At 40.3% G+C, this 21842-nt stretch overlaps 1 protein-coding gene across 5 annotated transcripts in view; it reads left to right on the top strand.

The window, feature by feature from the left end:
- Positions 1-21842, top strand: part of ERC2 (ELKS/RAB6-interacting/CAST family member 2) — a 1123201-nt gene that overhangs the window by 192366 nt on the left and 908993 nt on the right. For 3 of the 5 annotated variants that reach the window (XR_008794490.1, XR_008794488.1, XM_056129131.1), the window contains exons 3-4: positions 694-717; positions 1384-1800. Coding sequence is in view for 1 of the 5 variants with exons in the window: in XM_056129131.1 (XP_055985106.1) it covers positions 694-717; positions 1384-1800 (441 nt within the window). In the remaining 4 variants the exon portion in view is untranslated. The remainder of the gene's footprint in view (positions 1-693; positions 718-1383; positions 1801-21842) is intronic. The other 2 variants (XR_008794491.1, XR_008794489.1) reach the window with 1 other exon arrangement.

The raw sequence follows: 21842 nt of genomic DNA, 5'->3' as shown, positions 1-21842 counted from the left end.
TCCAGCTGTAGTTTAGACCTGGTGTTATCTGTGTCTTACAATACTGTGACTTTATAGCAGGTAGGAGCTAATCTTAATGTGTTTCTTGATCAATGCGTCTAGTGTTATGCCTGGTCCACAGGCAGGAGCATGTGTTTGGTGAAAAAGTCACTGCTGTTTTGGAAGCCTCTTGACTCCTGGAAGCAGGACTCAACTGCATTCAAGCTGTTGGTTGCCTGCTCTGATCAGCCTGGGCTTTGGCCCTAGGGGATGGTGTGTTGCAGAATACAGCAACTGCTTTCAATGAAGGCTTTATCCCCTTCCTGTTGATAACTGATGAGTATCCTCTGATTTTGACTAAAATGGAGAACGGGATATCTCTGAATATTATGCGTTTCTTCCTGAAATGCCCAGGAGTCTAAGTTCCTGGGTTAGCGAGAGTTAGGAAAACAAAAAAGCAGAATAAACTTCACGTTTGTTATATCTTTTCTTTTCTTTTTTTTTAAAATCATGTTTATCAAACTTCAGTGCTATAGATTCTGTGTAGCTTATGGGTCTTTGCTATAATAAGAAAGTGTTTCTTTTTTTTCCCCTTTCTTTGTGAAGGTATTTTATGTTGATTAAGTTCTTTCTGTTAAATATCCTTTGCTTGCACTGGATTTTTCTTTGTGTTGATTTTTTGCTTCATTTTGTTTCATTTCCCACGCTGTTCAGTTACTGGATGCCAGAAGAACCAAGGTTTGTCCACTCTTTGCAGCTTGTTTGGTTTGCTCTGCACAGCCCACCTCCTTGTGTGTTTGAGTGTGTCTCTCTGTCTGTATTTGTTCCCTTTTGCTTGCAGATGCAGTAATCCTGTTTGCTAAACCAGTTCACAGCTCTATTTGTTAAAAAAAAAAAAGAAAAAAGAAAGAAAAAAACAGTCCTTGTTTGTGTCTACTTGTGGTGGATGCTATTAACTTTCATTTTTAAACGGAGACACATTTGTCACAGAAAATAATGGATAGTAGAACAAAGAACACCCTAGGAAACAGGGCCTACTGAGTCTGGAGCATTGTGGGCATAAAGCAGGTGTGCTTGTGAAAGTTCCCCTTTAACCCTTTCCACTTCCTCAATTAAAACTGTAGATGTATACTTTCCCTTGTGACTGACACTAATATATTGTTCTGTGTACGTACACATTTCTCTTTTCCTAAGACATTCAGAAAGCATCCTTGAATTAATTTCCCTCCCTTCATGTGCTGTGCCATGCTTCTGAAGTCACCCGGAGGACTGTACGGCTGGTCCTCTGGACCTCATGATTAACATCCCATCTTCATAGTGCGGTAGTAGCAGTGGACTCTTGACATTGCCATTGACACTTTGCCTCTTCTTTCTCCTCTCCTACTCTTATCTTTTTCATCACAGCACCTTCAGTTGACAATCCAGGCCCTCCAGGATGAGCTGCGAACCCAGAGAGACCTCAACCACCTGTTGCAGCAAGAGAGTGGGAACCGGGGAGCTGAGCACTTCACCATTGAGCTCACTGAGGAGAACTTCCGGAGGCTCCAGGCTGAGCATGACAGACAGGCAAAAGAGCTATTCCTGCTGAGGAAGACTCTGGAGGAAATGGAGCTGAGAATAGAAACCCAGAAACAGACCCTCAATGCCAGAGATGAGTCGATTAAAAAGCTTCTTGAGATGTTACAAAGCAAAGGTTTGCCGTCCAAAAGCCTAGAGGATGACAGTGAGCGCACGAGGCGGATGGCAGAAGCCGAGTCTCAGGTCAGCCACTTAGAAGTGATTTTAGATCAGAAGGAGAAGGAAAACATACATCTCAGAGAGGTAAGGACATCCACTCTATTCTCCAAGGTCGTGTTTCACAAGTTGAAACTACGATCAGATCATTTTCACAGGTTGGAAGAGTGTTGCCGTCTTAAGGAAATTCTTCATTGTCTTTTAACTAGAATTTTGCATCAGTATTTTTCTTTGCTCATTATTTATAAGTTTATTGTTATTCAGTGTGTACTCAGGGTCAACTCTCAGTTCTGTGACTTTCCCATGAATGACTGAGGATTTAAGGTCCTTAAGCATGTGCAGTTTCAATTTTAATGACTTATTGAATATCATCTCTCTGAAAAGAAAAAAACAAATAGGTGGCTAGCAGCATAATAAACCTAAGTATTTTTATAGCAGAATTGGAGATGCTTTGTAGACAGTAAAGCATATGGAAACTTCTGAATAAGATAGTAAAAGGTACAGACCAGTTTTGGATGTTTAAGTTTGAGATAATCTTTGTCTACATTTCCATTGGTCTAAAACAGAGTGTGCTGGGTTTTCTGAGTTCACATTTTATGCTTGATGGATTAAGTCACTTGAAGGTCTTTATAGGTAGATTCTTTGGCCTGGCACTACCATTGAATGTTGGACAGATCTATGACAATATCGGGCTGGATAGAGCTGAGAAAAAAATGCAGGTGACAGCCAAGATTTGGAATTTTTATAGCAGTTTTCAGAAATCCATAGGAAAAATGTGGTAGGCATAGATCTTACAAAAAATAGGATGAAATAAAATGGCATTAAGTGTGTTTTCAAAGTGTTCTATAGCAATAAATAAAAACAAAAATTTAAAAAGCTATTTTCTTCTAGACAAAACTGTATTTCTTGGCATTATAAAGCTGTTTAGATGGTCAGTTCATGTGAGTTACTGATTTGTTTGTTCAGAAAACATGGTTTTCCTGTTGCAGCTTGCAAAAACAGATGCTCCAAAAGTTTTTTTCTGATTGAGATTGTAAACGTTTCAGACATTTGTACAGACTTTTGTGTATCTTCAAACATAAGAACTTTCATGGTCATTAGTGTCTTGGATCTAACAATAGAACATGGTAATGATAATCTGATGCCAATATCACTTCCATTAAAAGGTTGATAAGAGTTACTTCCTTCTTGCTAGCAGTCTTTATTACCTATCAGCTTATATATTTTGGTGAAGAAGACTACTCTGTGGAAAGAACCTAGATGGTAAAGACTTGAGAGCAGTGGTTGGGGAAGCGGTGGGGGGCTGGGATGGTTAATACCCAGTGAGAAACTACCAACAAAATGGATTTGATTCCTGACAAAAAAAAGAGAAAAAAGAAAAAAAAGAAAGAAAGAAATGCAACAACCACTAGTGGTCTTGAAAGTAGATCCTTCTCCAGACAAATTTCCAGATGGGATCGTAGAAAATGTTGCAGAAAATGAATGTGTTTTTATTTTAAATTTTTATTTTTTAACTTTTTATTTCAAATTGCTGATTATGGAAGCAATTTATTACATAGTGATTGTTAGCTAATGCAGAGGAATAGAAACTAATCTTTTCCTCCTTATTCCATAGATTTTCACTCAGTTTAAAGACAAGAAACAATGATTATTAGCATATTATCACGTGCATATATATTGATTATAGACTTTAAACTTTTGGTTAAGTTGTCTCAAAACTGTGGTTCACAGGTAGCTATTATTGTAAGGGCTGCTGTTTATTTTGGGTGCTATGTAATTATGCTGCATATAGAGTAGGATTCTAGTGTTCTAGACTTCTCTAGATGCAGCACAGAATTTTGTTCCATTTTGTGGTTAGGTTGGAATCCCTCTTTTGTTTCTAGGTTCTAATCCTTGGTAGTACTTGATGATGTCTTGATTAAGTTGCATGGTTGCAAACATTTTAAATTAATTTAAAAACAATACCATTTCTATTTTGTGAAATTGATTTGTCCTCACAGTGGTATGACATTAGATTATTTAAAACCTTAAATGTTAGTCAGAGTGCCCATAGAGTACTATAGAAAATATAACTCAACATGTCCAGCTGGTTTCCTTGAGCCTCAGACTAGAATGAATGGATAGCACTTATGTTGGTTCATCAGGAAGGGAGAATGTGGAAAAGATGTATATGTAAAATAAACTCATTATAGACTTGACTTCAGTAAGCAAGATATGGAGACCCAAAGGGAATGGTTCTATGAGCAGGATTGCATTAATTTGGGGGAGTCCTTTGTTACATAGTTAGGAATTTTGTGATTGTGTTTTTTAACCATTGATAATTTGGAAATGGTTATTGTGGGAGAATTTATACTATGGAAATCAGTAAATGTTCCTCACCTCTTCCTTCCATCTCCTAATAGCCCACTTCTGAGTAAAATATCATTAAATGTTTACTCCCAGTACAGTAAGAAGAAACACTGAGGAATCAGAAAGTTAGTGCAAAATTATGTTTGTTTATGAATGAATTAAACACAAACTACACCCCCAGAACATGAATAGATGATTATATACAAAATACTGTGAAGAATAATTTACAGTTATATATTTAATTCCCACAACTGACTCCTTAATTCATTTAATTATTTGTCGATATATCAATCCTTTCAATAAACAATCTTTGATGATGTTTTGGAATAAGGAAATGAAAACTGATCAAGTTTGATTTCATGCTGTTTGCATTCTATCACTGTAAAATGAACACGAATTTAACCAGGTATCATGAAGAACAGAATAAAAACCAGTGGCCTAGTCTGGCCAACTTCATACTGGTTGGTTAGGGAGGGTCTTTTGAATGGATGGATTGTGAACTGAGACCTGAATAACAAAAGAGGCAGCCACTGAGGGTCTCAGAAGACTGTTCCAGTGTAATGGAAAGACCCAGGCCAATAAGGATTATTTTTCCCTTTTTAGTTTGAGGAAGGAATTCGCAGACTTTTAAAAAAAATTATTTTAAGCGTAGTGGTTTACAAAATTCAGGCTTTTTAAAAATGTAAATATATAGCAGTCATTTCTAAGAAGGAACTTGGGAAGACAGAATCTTGTGCTAATACTCTTGGTAAAGTACTTTGAAAGTACTGTGCTAGAAAATAAAAAAAATATGTGGCCTGCAAGATTTGTCATAATAACATATAGTTGATTCCCCTGGTCAAATAACTGGTTAATTTCTTTCATTAGGTATTCTAGTGGGTTGGAGCGGCAGCACAGTGGGTAGGGCGTTTGCCTTGCATGCCCAGGTTTGATCCCTCCGTTCCTCTCAGAGCCCGGCAAGCTACCGAGAGTATCCTGTCCACACGGCAAAGCCTGGCAAGCTACCTGTGACGTATTTGATATGCCAAAAACAGTAACAAGTCTCACAATGGAGACGTTACCTGTGCCCGCTTGAGCAAATTGATAAATAGTGGGAGGACAGTGCTACAGTGCTACAGTTATTCTAGGACACAATGTTTATTCTTAGCTGTTTCCATATTATCTACCAAGTTTTATAATGACTTTGGTCAGGGTATTTTTAAAAAAAAGAGTTGCTTTTTTAATGGAAAAATATGGCTGATCATTTGTGGTATTAAACCAGTTAAGAATAGCCCAGCTTGACTAAAGAAGTTGCCTGACATCTGTTAATTTCAATGAATCAAAAACAGGATTTTAAAATATACTTGAGGTTTTAAGTTTAGTGTGTTCCTGATTTCTTTTTCATTTAACGGGCTTCAGGCAGACGAGGGGTAGATGGTGTAATGCTGAGGAATGGGGTGCCAGTGGTTTTATGATTCATTCTCAGGCAGAGGTGTTGGATCTCATAGAAATCCCATCTCCAGGAATACTGGCTGTGTTTAGCCCATTGTTTCAGGAGATTTCAAGTTGGCTGGAGTTGCACAGGAGGAGTGGCTCACAGGTCTCTTTAGAGTCCTGTTGTCTTTCGGTGGTCTGGAAAAGGCTGAGGGTGAAACCACTTCTTCACTTGGCAGGAAACAACAACAAAAAGATTATGATCTCAGCTTATTTGAAAGACCAGAACCATTGCCCAAGAAACTACAATTGATGTGCTAATGTGTACTGAAGTGTTGGCCTAAACTCAGCATTACTCACTGGTATCAAGTGAAGCTTTTGGATACAGGTTGATTTGATAAGACGTTGTTAGATGTGGTAATGGTTTACCTTGTTCTGAGGCTTTGTCTGCAAAGAACATATTGTTCCATGTAAAGGTTTTAGTAATCAAGTACCCCAAATACTACTGATCTTATTTCTTAAAAAATGGGTTTATGTATGAGGATTCTCTTTTCTTTAGTTTCTTTGACAGATCTTTAGAAGGAAATCAGGAGTCCTTGGACTCATTGTACTTTAAGAAACTGGGAGGGATGGACTATATGTTTTTGTGACTCTGCTTGTTGATCTTTTGTGCTAATCCCCTCAGGAATATTACCTTTCTCTCTAGATGTGGAGGATCACAGTTGCTGCCAGTGCAATATAATGAAGGGGTAGGGTACCAGGACACTGAGCTGAGGCTTCCCTTCATGATGGGAGGTTTATTTATTAAAGCTGTCCTCAAGCCAGAGGGAAATTAAACATGGCAAAGCCAAAATCTATAAGTTCTGTTTTGTTTGTTGCATGGGCCACAATTCAGCTGTACTTTGGGCTTACTGCTGGCTCTACACTCAGTGATCACTGCTGGTGGTGCCCAGGAGGCCTTATGTAGGATTAAATTCAGATCGCCTCACCCTGGTACTATCTCTCTCTCCCCAAGACCTCAAAGCTCTTGGCTAAGGCTCTGTAATGTAGCTCAGCAATAGAGCACTTGCTTTGTATGGGTTAGAGGTTCTGTATTTGATCCCTGCATCCAACACACACACACACACACACACACACACACACACACACACACTCCTGACCAAACCTCTGTCTGTCAATTCAAATCTACCTTGTAATCTTTGTCCAAGCTCCACCTTAGTCCCCACCTCTCAAAACCACTAGGTCTTTTTCTTTAATTGAGCACATGCTTGTCTCTGGTTCTGCAGGCTAAGTCATAGTTTTGCCAGTGGATGCATCTCTAATTCTGACTCTATAGCTTCAGTACATTCTGTGTCTTTCAACACACTTAGCATGGAAAATCCTCAACCCCAACTGACGATAAACTTAACATTTTACATATTTATTTATTTTTTAAAGTAGGGTCTATCCCCAGCAATGCTGAAGGGGAGAAGGTATGGGTTAAGGGGTTGTGGTTGGCAAGCGAGTACTGAGGAATTATTTCTGGTGATTCTGGAATCTCAGGTCCAGTGCTGAGGTATCAACAGTTTGTTGCTTGGCCTGAAGATGCTCGGGTGGGTTGTGTGGTGCTGGGTATTGAACTCAGGACCACACGCATGCTAGGTAGGTGCTCTTCCTACTAGAGCTATCTCTCTGACTCCCCCTCCCCATACATACAATCTTTCACAAAAATAGACTGTATACGCTAACAGTCATTCCAAAATTCATTTTATTATTTTTTGTGTTGCGGGGAATACACCCTGCAGTGTTTGGGAAGTACTTCTAGGGAGGTGCTTGGGTGTCAGTCCCAGCAGTACTCACAAGACCAGACCATTCAGTGCGGGGAAGAGACCCAGGGCCTCCTGCATACAAAGCACACACTCTCTTTGGTCTTTTTGCCAGTTTTAGCAATATTTCTTGTCTGAGCAACATATTCCATCAGTATTCCTAGGGCAAAAATATCTGCAGATGCTCCATCATTATTTGAAAGAATGAAGAAAAATCTAACACATTTATTTATTTATTTATTTATTTATTTTTCTAAGTAACTTCTCTCGTCTATATTGTCAGGGACCTCCTGTCTTCTTTTCTGCTTCACAACCCAAGATTTGCAGTGATGAGACGGAGCGATAGCACAGCAGTAGGGCGTTTGCCTTGCACGCAGCCAACATGGCCGACCCGAGTTCGATTCCTCCGCCCCTCTCGGAGAGCCCGGCAAGCTACCGAGAGTATTCGATATGCCAAACACAGTAACAACAAAGTCTCCAATGGAGACGTTACTGGGCCCGCTCGAGCAAATCGATGATCAACCAGAGGGCCTTTACCTTTACCTTTACCTTTTAACCCAAGATTGAGAATATGGCTGAGGAAATGATTGTGAAGTCTTGCCTAAAGGCATAAGGAATTTCTGAGTATTTGGTTATATTTTTTGTTGTTATTTACATGATTACATGCTATTTACACATTTATGACTCTCCAGGTCCTTTGTGTGTGTGTGCGTGTGTGTGTGTGTGTGTATGTGTGTATGTATGTGTGTGTGTGTGTGTGTGTGTGATCATTCTGAAACCTGCCTGGTCAATCTACTTTTACTTATGAAGAGTTCCCAAGTACCAAGTGCTTCTTCATACCTCATTTCTTGAGAAACTATTTAATTTTGAATCCTGGTATATCTTTTGGGACTATGCGGAATTTTCATTGACTGATGCAAATTGACACAGATTTTCTTTGTTCTCCTGTGTGCTTTTTTCTCCAAGCTTCCCTGTAGGGTGGGCACCAAAGAAGTGTCCTGACTGAACTTAACATGGACTGTATTTATCGACATCCCCAGAGCACAGTCTGGACACATTGACCCTTGTATGTCTGATGAATAAGGAAGGTACTCATTTATGTTTAGTATCCTTTGCCCTGTCTTTAAATTTTGGACCTATTCCTTAAAATGTGCAGATGGCATGCTAATGTAAAAAGGTTTGGGTTTTACCCTGTATTGATTTGAATGAGTGTAATTGGTTTCTTTTTACAGTAGCAGGGGCTGGTAGTGTCCCCAGGGAGCCATTAGCCACAGGGCAGTTTGGAGGCTGCTGAGAAAGGAAAGTGGCTAGCTGGGGGTGGGGTTGGGGGGGTGGAGGTAGGGGCCGGATGGGGAGCGCCAGGAAGGGGATGTCTCAGCCTGGACTAATTGCTGGGGATCAGCCCTGGGTGAACAGGCTGAAGCAGGGAAGCTTCAAGGGTTAAGAGACAGAATTAAGAGAAAGAGCATAGGGTCAGGGGACTCACAGCCTCATAGACTGAAAATCCTCCACATAAAATATTATTTCTAAGAACCAGTAATCATCAGAAGGAGAAAAACACTGTTCTTGGTCAAATGCCCATCTTAGTCTACGAGGGCTAGAATTTTGCACATCTGATGGCCTCATTATATATCAGGATGAACGTCTTTGTTCTCAAGGGCAGGTTCTTCTGGTCAAGGGAGCAAAGATGGAAGAGAGTCAGGACCCCGCCAGCCAGGGCAGTGTTCTACCTCCAGGGCCCAACATACTGGGTTGAAGTACAGGTCCTATAAACTACCTACCCCATCCATCTCCTTTACCTATCCATCTGGTCTCCAACACTAGTCATTTTCTGGGGAGAGCCATTTCCTCCCTCTGACACTCTGGGGTAGTGGTGGTGTCTGAGGCATAGAGCAATGACGTTTTTGTCTAGGATCTCCTAGCAGGTAAGCAATGCAGCTGGGATTCTGTCCCTTCCAGGAGACTGTTCCTAACCAACCCTCCTCCTAACCAAATACTTCCAGGGATTTCATCCCCAAAGCCCCATACAGGCCATACCAAAATGCTGCTCATCACCTGACTTTTGTTTTGTTTGGGGATATTCCCTTTGTGAATAGAAGGAAGGGAGAAATGCACACAAAAAACTAACAAAACACAGCTCTGATAATTCTTTGCTGTAGAGTTGTCCTGGGCATTGTACCTATTTAGCAGCATCCTGGGGCTCTGCCCATTAGGTATCAGTAGTACTCTTATCAATCTACTTTCAACATCCAAATATATCTGCAGACTTCACAAGTGGCCATGTGGGAGAGTGAAATGGTGCAGGATGTGGCTACTGCTGTAGAGTGAGTGACCTTCCTTCTGGAGGCTGGCCCATGGCCACAGCAATTATAGGAACTCTCCATCTCACTGGCTGGAGGCTTTATTTTACTGAGGAAGAGCAGCTCAGATCATGATACTTTTTTGTTTGTTTGTTTGGGGAGGGGGAGGGGTGTGGGCACACCAGCAGTGCTGAGGGCTTGTTCTGTCCGGGTGCTAGGAATAGAACTGTAATCGACTATGTGAAAGGTAAGTGCCCTACCTGCTGAACAATCTCTCTGGTCCGGATTATAATCACACTGTATCACTGTCATCCTGTTGTTCATCGATTTCATCGAGCAGGCACCAGTAACGTCTTTGTTCTAGCCCTGAGATTTTAGCAAGTGCCACATTGGAGGCTCTTTCAGGGTCAGGGGAATGAGACCCATCAATCGTTACTGGTTTTTGGCATATCAGATACGCCATGGGGAGTTTGCCAGACTCTGCCGTGCGGGCGGGTTACTCTTCGGTAGCCTGCCGGGTTTTCCAAGAGTAAGAACTAGATAATAAGAGGTCCAGGAGTTGGGTTTTATAGTGTCTGGGTCTTGGCTGTTGATAGGATAACACGGCGCCTGGGGCAGTTGGTGAGTGGGTGAGTGTAATACCTAGCTACTGGAAGATGGGGGATGATCTGGGATGTGTGTGTGTGTGCGTGTGTGTGTGTCTGTGTGTGTGTGTGTGTATGTTATATATATATTTTAAATTGAATCACCGTGAGATACACAGTTTCAAAGCTGATCTTCTCTGGGTTTTAGTCACACAATGTTCCATTCCAACACCCTTCCCTTCACCAGTGTACATTTCCCACCAATGTCTTCAGATTCCTTCCAGCCCCCCAACCCCCACCCGCAGCCAGCCCACCTGACTGACATAGGAAACAGATGTCAGATGTGCTGAGAGAAGGTGGAGGTTTGAGCCTGAAAAGAAACTCAAGTGCATGTGTGCGTGTGTGCACATGTGCGTGCCTGTGTGTACGTGAGAGACAGAGAGAGAAAGACAGAGAGAGGGATAAGGAGAGGGAGTGAGGGAGAGAGAGAGGCAGAGAGAGAGGAGAGAGAGAGAAAGAGAGAGAGAAAGAGAGAACTGCCTCTCATTTTCTTTCCTTATTTGTTCCTTCTTAGAAAGCAGAGGGAGGGAGGGTTGGGAGTAGCATTTCACTCTGAAATCCCTTACAGGAAGCTTGGGACTTCATGAAAATAGAAGATGTTTTGTCCTCAGGAATATTCTGGAGGTAATGAGAAGGATCTGAAATGAGCAGAAAAGTTCACTTTTTCCTGGAGCTCTGGGGAAGTCACTTCTGGCATTGCCCTAGTGATAATGCAGTGCTGGGGATTGAACCCAAGGCTCCTGCCCACCAGCTTTGCACTCCAGCCATTTGAGCTTTCCCTGGTAAACTTCACTTCTAACGAACAGATTCTTGCCTTTAGTTGGCTGCTTCATTTTACAGCAAAGGTTGTCATTCCTGCTTTCCCCAATGGTCCTTCTGGTTTTGAAATAAACATTTCTCAACACAAACTGCTATAACCCTCCTGCCCCCTACCCACCTCCACCTCCCCCACCAAACTTCAGAATAATTTTGGAATGTGATGGTTTTATCATGTGGAAATGTAGTACAGATGTTCCGCCTTTCAAAAATTGTGGCCACACATGCCTCGCTCTAAAGTACTATTAAGCATTTTTATTATTACTATTAAAAAATCTTGCCTCAAGCAGTTTTACTAAATCTCAAGTGAAAGCAAATATTAAAATAGTAACAAGTATTTGTTCATATCATAGTTTAAAATCTCAACTCCTATTTGACTTTTTTTGTGTAATTGAAACCTTTAATTTTTGCACCCTTTAGCTAAGTTCTCTAGTTTTACTCTCTTTTCCTGACTGTTTTCCTGAAGTTCAAGAATATAGGATTTTGTTTATTATTCTTTGTCCCTCCAAATTTTCCCTAGACTCTAGTCTTTGTCTTTTTCCTCTATGTATATCTTTAAACTCTATCTGATTATCTTATAAAGTTTATTCTGTTGATTTGGACTGCCAGTATGAATTAATTAATACATGTTTTTCAAAGTTATTAATTAATTCATTTATTAATGGAGCAAAGTTCTCTGCATGTGAACAGCCCAGCTAATTGGGGCGAGTTTCTGTGTTCATTGCAACTTATCGTGGCCAGGGTCATTTACCCAGGAAATGCTTTATGCAACACTCAACATGCCCTCCCTCCACATCCCTGGTCAGAAACCTATTCATAGAAATTAGTTATCACTCTAACCTTAACTTATTTTGGTGTTACTTTCCCTTTGTTTTTCTTGGCCAGTTTTAAGTATATTTCTCTAAAAACCTCTTGCTATTTTATCATTGACACTGGAATCAAGAGATTCACACCACCTATGTACCCATTTTAGTGTGTTGGTAATTAACCTTGGTTTAGAAAAATGATAATTCTTTTTTGCTGTTTTATTGCGGGGGCACACCTGACATGCTAGAGCTGCTCCTGATTTTGTGTTTGATAGTTCCCAGTGGTGCTTGGGGGACTGTGTGGTGCCAGGAATTAAACCAGGGCTCCTTCACATAAAGTATGCACTCCAGTTCTTGGAGCCATCTCTCTGGCCTCAGAAAAAGACAGTGCTTTTCTTTCCAACATGCAAATTGGAAATAATTGCAAGCTGATTTTCTTTTAACAAACAGGGGATATCTTTGTCATTAAAATAGGTTCCATAGGTGCTGGAGCAATAGCACAGCGGGTAGGATGTTTGCCTTGCACGTGGCTGACCAGTGTTTGATTCCCAGCATCCCATATGGTCCCCCAGCACTGCCAGGAGTATTTCCTGAGTGCATGAGCCAGAAGTAACCCCTATGCATCGCCAGGTGTGACTTAAAAAGCAAATAAATAAATAAATAAGTAAATAAAAATAAATAGGTTCTATAGAATAAGTAAGAGGCCAAATCTAATGGTGCCTTATAGCAGAAATAACTCAGTGTAGGTATTCCACCGTACTTGAAATGTTTTTTATTGCAGTGGGAGTTTTGGGTCACGCCCGACTCTGTGCTCTGGGATTACTCCTGATGGTGCTCAGGGAACCATATGTGGTGCCGGGCATTCTGCCTGGGATCTTCCACATGTCAGGCAAGTGCTTTAACCTCTTGCACTATCTCTCTGGCAACTCCACTATACTTTGTTGATAAAGTATACCAGTGGAGTTTCTAGTAACTGCCTTTGTTGCAATACTTTTATGATACATGTCAAGATTCAGATATTTTTAAGGACTCAAGTTTTAGTTGCTTTAAGACAGAATTTGCATAGCAACAGGGTCTTTGCTAGTGCCACATTAGAAACTTGAGATACCTAAAAACCTGCCAGTCTCAAACCTCAGTGGGTCTCCTTGCCAGTGACAACAGGGGAGACTCCAGGATGTTTGCACCAAGTGGGGATTTTTGAAATATGATGAAGTAGGATTTTCTGGAGCACATGAAACTGTTTTTTTTTTCAGGGGATGGGAGGGAATTCAATTGGCAGTGCTCATGGTTGACTCCTGGCTGTTTGTTTAGGGATCACTCTGTGCTCTGGGATCACTCTGTGCTCTGGGATCACTTCTGATGGTGCACAGGAACCATGTATAGTCCTGGGGATCAAACCAGGTCAATTGATTCAAATCAAGTGCCTTGACCACTGTACTATCCTGCAGTGCAGTGAAGCCCTTGTATTAGGGTTTATTATGAAAGAAGAACTCATTATCTTTACCCCTCTCTTTCTAGCTGTGGTTATTCTTGCATACACACAACTTGCTTTGTTGTCTCAGTGACACAAATTTTCTTGCTTTGAAGACTCAAGAGGACTGGTACCAACAATCACATTTCCTAGAATTGCACCATCCTTCCAAAGAATCTGCAGTAGTAGGTACAGAGAATTTTCTTGTGGATAAAGGTTCACAGAGAGGCTGGAACAATAGTACAGTGGGAGGGCATTTGCCTCAAACATGGCCAACCTGGATTCGATTCCCAGCATCGCATATGGTTCCCGAGCACAGCCAGCAGTAATTCCTGAGTGCAGAGCCAGGAGTAACCTCTGAGCATCGTCGGGTGTGACCAAATCTTGGGAAGCCTTGGCAAGGTGTAATGATTGCATGGATGGCCTTTGTCACTGTTGTTATAATGGAGGGACTTTAGTTGCAGGTCCAGAGTCTAGTGCTGTCCTTAGTCTGTCCGTAGTTGCTGTGCAGAGTAATGGTGTAGGTGCTGGTGTGGTCCCACTTATCAGGAAGACTAGAACTGGGGATGTAGTTCAGCGGAAGAGCACTTGTCTTCCATGTGTGAGGCGTTTGATTTGATTCCCTGGTGCTGAAGGGAATTCAGGGCAGTTAAGTGACTTGCCCCAGAGCTCAGAGAGGACTTCCCCTTAGAAATGAGAACCATTGTATCATCTGCTGTTCTGTAGAAAGAAAAAATAATTTGTAGTCATTCTTTCCCACCCAGTTCCTTACTTCTCTCAGATTTGTTTTCTTTGAAACTTTCCCTTTTTATTTAGTTTTCTCATCTGGTTTCTATTATGACATCATTTGAAATCTCATTCTTCCTCTTAATATGTTGATTTCTTGCTCTTTTATTTTAGCTTCAGTCATTTTGTTCCCCTTGTGTTTTTATTTGCACTGCTTTATAGGGTTAATTGTCTTTGTTGTCATATTCCAAGTAGTAGTTCTGGATTTTTGGCAAGAAAGCCAAGAGTGCTGGTGAAATTTACAGGAAAGGAATCTTCTGGCCTAATATAATTTTAATCAGAAAGTTTTCTCTGACTCCTGTAAAACCTTCTCATCCACCTGTATCAGCTTATTCTTTGGTCTCATATGAAGTGACCTGTGCAAAGCACTTTGCATGCATGTGGCACAACAGAATGTCGTTTATGTTTCCTTGAAAAAAGGTAAGAAGGATATAAATAAGAGTTACCTTCCCATCAGTCACTTGCCTTGTAATCAAATCCAGGCTCTATTCACAGGCCATTGATTTCTCTCTTCAGAAGCAAACCTGGCCTACTGGCACTTAAATAGTCCCTTTTTTGAGGCACAGGTGTCCGTATTGGGCTGTGCAAACTCAAAAGTCACCTCTCTTCCATCTCCGTTTCACTTTGTATTTATTTCAGAATGTCATAGAATGGATTCTGTTTCATTGTAAATAACTGGTTCATGGATCATGAATCAATCTCTTTAAATATAATGCATGTAATAAATTATGTACTTTTGCATTACCTGTTGTAACTCAGTCCATGTAAAGGCTGGCACGTAGTAGGTGCTCAGTAATGGTTCGTTTTCCATTCTATATGTGTATCTGGTCCACTCAAGAGAAAATTTCTGGAGAGCAGGAATGACCTCTAATCCAACTTTAGTATCAGCAATACCTGGTACACAGTAGGTATTCATTACTGGTTTATCACTATTAAAAATGTATCTCACCCTGACAAGACTCTGACTCTTATGAACCAAGGTCATATCATATACTTCTATAATACAATATAACAAAAGTTATTTATTTATATGGAATGATGAGAATGAAAGCACAAAACAAAGTTGTTACAACTTTTGGGGTGACATAAAAATTCTTAAGAGCCACTTTTTAATTGAGCACTTATTTTGTGCTGAACATTCAACATTCAGTTACTGATACACTTCAACCCAATTAGAATTTTACCACCTTTTTTAGATGAGAAAACTGAGGCACAGAAAGTTGTGCCTTTCTCAAGCATAGCTAACATGTGAGAGCTTGATTAGAGTTCTTTCTACCACCCGACTCCTTAGTTTTAGGGTTTTGGTCCATACCTGGTGATGCTTAGGGTTTACTCCTGGCTCTGTGCTTAGGAATTACTCCTCGCGATCTCGAGGTATCATCTGGGGTTTCAGAGATCAAACCTGGGTCAGCTCTGTACAAGGCAAATGCCTTACCCACTGTGCTGTCTCTCCTATCCTCCACCACCCCCCTCTTGCCTATAGAAATAATTACATATATAGTCTCTCATAACCATTATAATAGTAACAGCATCTTAGTAACAGTTTATTAGTGACAGCAATAATTCTTGGGATTCACTTCACTTAATCACTTAACTTCCCGTTAGTCATCGATTTGCTCGAGCGGGCGCCAGTAACGTCTCCATTTGTCCCTGTCGCGTGCTAGTGTAGCCCAATGGCATCTCTTCACTCCGGGAACATGGAGGGCCTCAAACCGATCGTTCATGATCTTGACAAAGAAGTCTGACCATCTGGTAGGTGGGCGGCCACGCGGTCTCTTGACATCCCGTGGAATCCAATCAGTAACAGCTCTAGTCCAACGGTCGTCTTTAAATCTCATTACGTGACCAGCCCATCTGATTTTCGACACCTTGGCATATGAGACAGCGTCCCTGATCCTTGATCGTCGACGGATGTCAGAACTCCGGATTCGTTCTCTCATTTGAGTGAAACGTGATATTCCAAGCATAGCTCTTTCTATTCTTCTTTGGGAGACCTGAATGGCATTCTCATCTTGTTTGCGTAGGGCCCAGGTCTCTGAGGCATATGTTAATGCAGGAAGAACAGTGGAATCAAAGAGATGTGCCCGGAGCCGGAGGTTCTTCGTCCTCTTAGCTATTTCTTCGACGTTCTTGAAGGCGTTCCAAGTCACTCTCTTCCTCCTGCGCAGCTCGGGTGCCAGGTCATTTCTCATGTTGACCTCTCGACCTAGGTACACATAGCTGTAATTCTTGGAATTCTTGGGATTAACTTTTTTAAATTAAAAGAAGATGAAAGCACTCTTTACAATAGCCAGAATCTGGAAAAAACCTGAGTGTCCGAGAACAGATGACTGGTTGAAGAAACTCTGGCACATTTACACAATGGAGTACTATGTAGCTGTTAGAAAAGACGAAGTCATGAAGTTTACATACAAGTGGTACTGCATGGAAAGTATCATGTTAAGCGAAATGACTCAGAAAGAAAGAGATAGACATAGAAAGATTGCATTCATCTGGGGAACATAAAGTAACAAAATAGGAAACTAACACCCAAGTATGGCAGAGATTAGTACCAGGAATTTTACTCAATGACCAGGAGGACAACCACACATGTTAGGGGAAGGGGGAGCTCAGAAAGAGAAGGGAACACCAAATAAAGGATGTTGGGAGAATCCGCCCACGATGGGAGAGCATGCTGAAAGTAGACTGTCAACCAGCATGATTGCCACTCAATGCCTCTTTTGCAGACCATGGCACTCAAAAGGAGAGAGAGGGAAATGCCCTGCCATAGAGGCAGGGTGGGATGGGGGCTGGGGGTGGGAGGGGATGCTGGGATCCGTGGTGGTGGGAAATGCGCATTGGTGGAGGGATGGGTGTTTGATCATTGTATAATCGAAACCCAAGCACAAAAATGTGTAAGTCTACAACTGTACCTCATGGTGCCTCACTATTAAAAAATAAATATAATAAAAAAATAAATAAAAGAAGATGAAAATTCAGAATCACGAATACCAACCGTTTTAGAAAGTTCTATCTGAATTTCTCTTCTGATCATCAGGCCATGCATATAACAGGCCATGCATATTACATGCAAACCTCTTGGAAGTAGCAGAGATGTATTCAACTGAGTTTTCCTGAATTGAACTTCTTATTTTTCTCCCAATTGTGTGTTCTCCAATGTTCACTGATGACTACTGCCAGATCACACCCCATGACCCAAGATGGATACTGGGAGTCATCATTAAATTCTTTTTCTCCATCATCCTTATATTTGTTTCCTATTGTTGCTATAACAGCATTTAATAGTAGTTTTCAACATGAATTTATTCTATATAATTTTGAATTCAGAAGTCTGAATCAGTTTCACTGGGTTGAAATTGAGCTGACACCAGGCTTATGCTTCTTCTGCAGACTCCAGAGGAAAATTCATTTTCTTGCCTTCCTCTCCATTTTGAGGTCTACGGCAGTCCTGGGTTTCTGGCCCCTTATTCCATTTTTAAACCATCTTCCTTTCTCTTCAAGTCCTTTTTATGATCTCTCAATTTGCAATTACATTTCTTTCCCTTTCACCCTTTTATTAGGACCTTTGTGATTGTACTGAGTCCACCCAATGCAGGATAATCTCATCTCAAGATCCTCAATCACATCTACAAGTCTTTCTTGCCAAGTAAAATAATATATTTTTAGGTTTTTACAAGCAGTTCTACAAGTAAAATGATTTATGCTTAGGTTTTAGGGAGTAATATGTGGCCAGCTTTGGTGGGGGCCATTCATATTTATTACTAAATTTGGTTTTTCTAATCTAAAAAATTTGGGGTCTTCTGATTATTTTTTATTTCCGTTAATCTTATTTTTAGTTTTATCTCATTTATTATGGCTTGAGATCCAAGATTTTGCCTCTTGTAATTACTTTTTTAAGCTGCTTTTTGCATTTTCTTTGAAAAATGCATGTATGGTATTTAAGCTCCTTCCATTGAGTGTAAGACACTGAGGAAAGAAGGGAAGCAATGAGAAGCACTGAGAAGAAAATTTGCAGCCAGGAGGGAGAGCCCAGAAAATTGATTGTTCAAGTACAAGAGAACCCATTCACACATGCAGCTGGTCATTTTATGAAAATTTCAACTCCAAACTATGAGAGAGACACAAAGATAATGCACATTTTGTCATAGGGGCTATGTAAAAATGGGAATTCAGGTTTAGTGGCTATGGATAAGGAGAAATTAATTGGTAAGGTAAGATTAAAAAAGAACATGTATAGACTAGGGGCCTGATACGTTAAGACACATGGTCTGTCTTAGACCTATTCTGCAAAACAAGGGCTTTTAAACTTTAATCAAACCTTAATTTCCTAATATTTTATGTCTATTGTACAATCTTTTTAAAGCATGAGCTATAATCAAACAATGGGACATTTGCAGATTCTCTTAATACCATAATAAAGCTTGTTATTTGAGAGCCATTACAATAAACCTCTGCCATCTCAGCAGAAGCCCCTCCACACCTCAGACCCTCTACTTGCTTCTGCAGCCTTCTAGTGGAGGTCAACCACCTGGCTTACATCCTCAGGATCCTTTTGGAACTAGAATCAGATACCCTTTCTACCAGCTTGGTTCTGGCAGTGTCTGTGCTTAACCTGCACCATCTCTGAACTGCACAATAACATGAGCATATGTGGCTATTTAACACATATATTATCACATCTCACAACGCTAACACTTACACCTCCTGTCACTGGGTGAAGAAGATCAGGGAAAGTAAAGAGTAAATCCCAGACTAATCCCACACAGGCTCCTGGGGAGGCTGTGGTCAACTACGAAAATTTAACCTCAGCATAGCAGGAGCACAACAAACAGTGAGGAAGAAATGTCCGCCAAGCCCACCAAGCCCAATGAGTAAAAATAGTGACACAGAAGGCTCTACCAGTGCCAGCTAGTTCTGTAAATGTCTTTAGTGATACCTTGGTAAGAATGTTAATGAGCTCAAAGAAATGATGGCATAGGTAGTCAGTAAAGTACAAGAAAGCATGAGAGTGGAATTGAGAAATCTACAATCAGAAGTGACAGAAATAAAGAGTATGATAGGTGATATAAAAAATCATTAGGTGCTCCGAGGAACAGAATATCAGCCACTGAGAAAAAGACAGAGGAGTTTTAAGGCAAGAAGATGCAGGAAACTTCTAGGACACAACAGAAATAGGAAAAAAGTCTGAAAAAAAGTGTATAGCCCACCAGATTATTATGGGATGAGGTTAAGAGGAACATAAGAATCACTGGCATCCTTGAAGAACAGGAAGGCAAATGCAATGAAGACATCTAATTTAATAAGTCATAAATAAGAATTTCCCAGAGCTTAAGAGTGAAAGCACCAAAATCCAAGAGGCCTTAAGGGTTCCAGTGAAAAGAAACACAAATTGAAAAAGTCTAAGATACATTATAATCTTAATGACAAAATCCAAAGGCAGAGACAGAATACTAAAAGCAGCAAGATTTTAAAAAAATCCAAAAAACAATCAAACAAATAAACAACTAACTTACAAAGGAAAGCTCGTGAAATTCACAGAATATCTATCAAATGAGACTTTTTGAGCAGTTAGAAAATGGAGTGATAGAGAAAAAAAATAAAACCTCAATGAAATTAGAATTCTCTATTCATCTAGATTATTATTCAGATTTGAAGGAATGATATAGAGCTCTGTGGACAGTCAACAGTTTAGGGAATCCATGGCCTTGAAACCAGTTTTACAAGAAATGCTAAAGGAGCTTCTTTACAAGATAAGACACAATTCTCATCACTCAGCTTTCAAGTATGCATTTATTCATGGGACTTATGGTTGCCTTTTACTGTATTAAGAAAGATCTGCTTATTCTTTTTGAAGGAATTTTATACTTTTTAAATAACTAATTAATGTTCATAATGGATGTCCATTTAGGTGATTTTTTAAAAATATCTTTTGAGACTTTTATTACAATCTTTTATTAATGAAGATACTTGAACATTGTCTATTGTATAATATTTTCTAACATAAAATCAATGTTCTCTTTAAAGATAAAGCACAATGTTTTACTTTGATAGGCCCATTCAGATTTTCTCTCTTTTTTTCATTTTCCTCGTCTCACTTTTACTAAATGATGTATTTGTAAGATTTATCTATTTCATGTAAATTTTATTAAAAATTATTTATGTCTTTATTCTTTGGTTTTGGCGCCACACCAGCAGTACTTAGGGCTCACTTCTGGTGGGGCTCAGAAGACCAAATTGGGTGCTGGAGGTTTAATGAGATTGACCACAAGTACATGTAAGGCAAGTACTCTACCCAGTGTACTATTTCTCCAGCCCCTTTAAGTAACTCTTAAAATGTTTCGGCATAGAATTTTTCATACTATTTAAAAATTTTATATACATGCAAAAAGAGAAAGATACAGTTTTTGATAAGTTTTTTAAAATCAACTTATTGATTTATAATTTTGTAGAATTTCAGGAACTTAGGGGCTGGAGCGATAGCACAGCGGGTAGGGCGTCTGCCTTGCACGCAGCCAACATGGCCGACCCGAGTTCGATTCCTCCGCCCCTCTCGGAGAGCCCGGCAAGCTACCGAGAGTATTCGATATGCCAGACACAGTAACAACAAAGTCTCCAATGGAGACGTTACTGGGCCCGCTCGAGCAAATCGACGATCAACGGGAGGGCCTTTACTTTTACTTTAGGTTTATTCATCTATATGTCAGTAGGTGCCACCACCTCCACAACAAAGTTTAACAAAAAGGGCATAGTATCTCCTAATGGGATATAGAGAAACAAAGTAAGGGATCAACAAATGACTAAAGTCATCAGAACTGGAGATTTTATGTGTGTTAGGGGTGGAGAGGGGGGAGGAGTGGCTGGGAGGAGCCTCTGGGACACTTGTGGAAGGAAATGGGCTCTTTGGTGATGGGCATGGTTTTGGAATGATGGAAGCATAAAAATGTAATTAACAATACTGTAAATCATGTTGTCATGATTAAAATAGTTAAGGAAAAAGAAGAAACCAAGTGAACTTACAAAAAGCAAGACCCCAAGATACTGATCGCTTTGATTAAAAATACTCAAATGGAGCTAGTATTTAGCTACTGTGAACATTAAAGATCCAGCCAAATCATGGATTTCTTGACTTTTGGCAGTTGAGTGACTGCAAAGCCCCACAAATTCCCAGCATGATAGCTAGGTAGGATAGCTAATGTTAAATAATAAAAGGTGGCTTCATATGCTCTTTGTCAACATGGTGAATATTGGAGCTGCCAGAACAGGAAATTATAAAATTTGCATTAAAAAATAATCTTATCCTTTGGCTTTTCAGTTGTAACCTCTAGTGTTAAGAAACAAAGATCTCACAGAAACTCCTGGCAGTTTCTGAAACCTGTCTTTGTAATCAGTTGAATAGATTTTTCTTTAGTATAATGCTGGAATATTTGTGAGGAAATTAAAGTTCTACAGACACTAGCCATTGGTTGTATGGCTTTAAAGAGAATTTGTTGTTATTTTCAGGGGAGGGCTTGGGGCTATTCCTGATTCTGTGCTTAGGAGTGATCACTGGCAGTGCTCAGGGTGATAGTCTACAGGGCTGGGGATTTTATCAGGGTGGCAATTGAAGTAGCAGATAATCAAGTGCCTTATCCCCTGTACTATCTTTCTGGCCACTAAGAGAATGTTTTGGCTGGGCGTGAGGTTGGATCATACCTGGAAGTGCTCAGGTCTTACTCCTCACTCTGTGTTTTGTGCTCACT

The sequence above is a fragment of the Sorex fumeus genome, unplaced genomic scaffold (genome assembly GCF_029834395.1).
Source record: "Sorex fumeus unplaced genomic scaffold, SorFum_2.1 ptg000072l, whole genome shotgun sequence".
Lineage (NCBI taxonomy): Eukaryota > Metazoa > Chordata > Mammalia > Eulipotyphla > Soricidae > Sorex > Sorex fumeus.
This window is presented reverse-complemented; position numbering and strand designations above follow the sequence as displayed.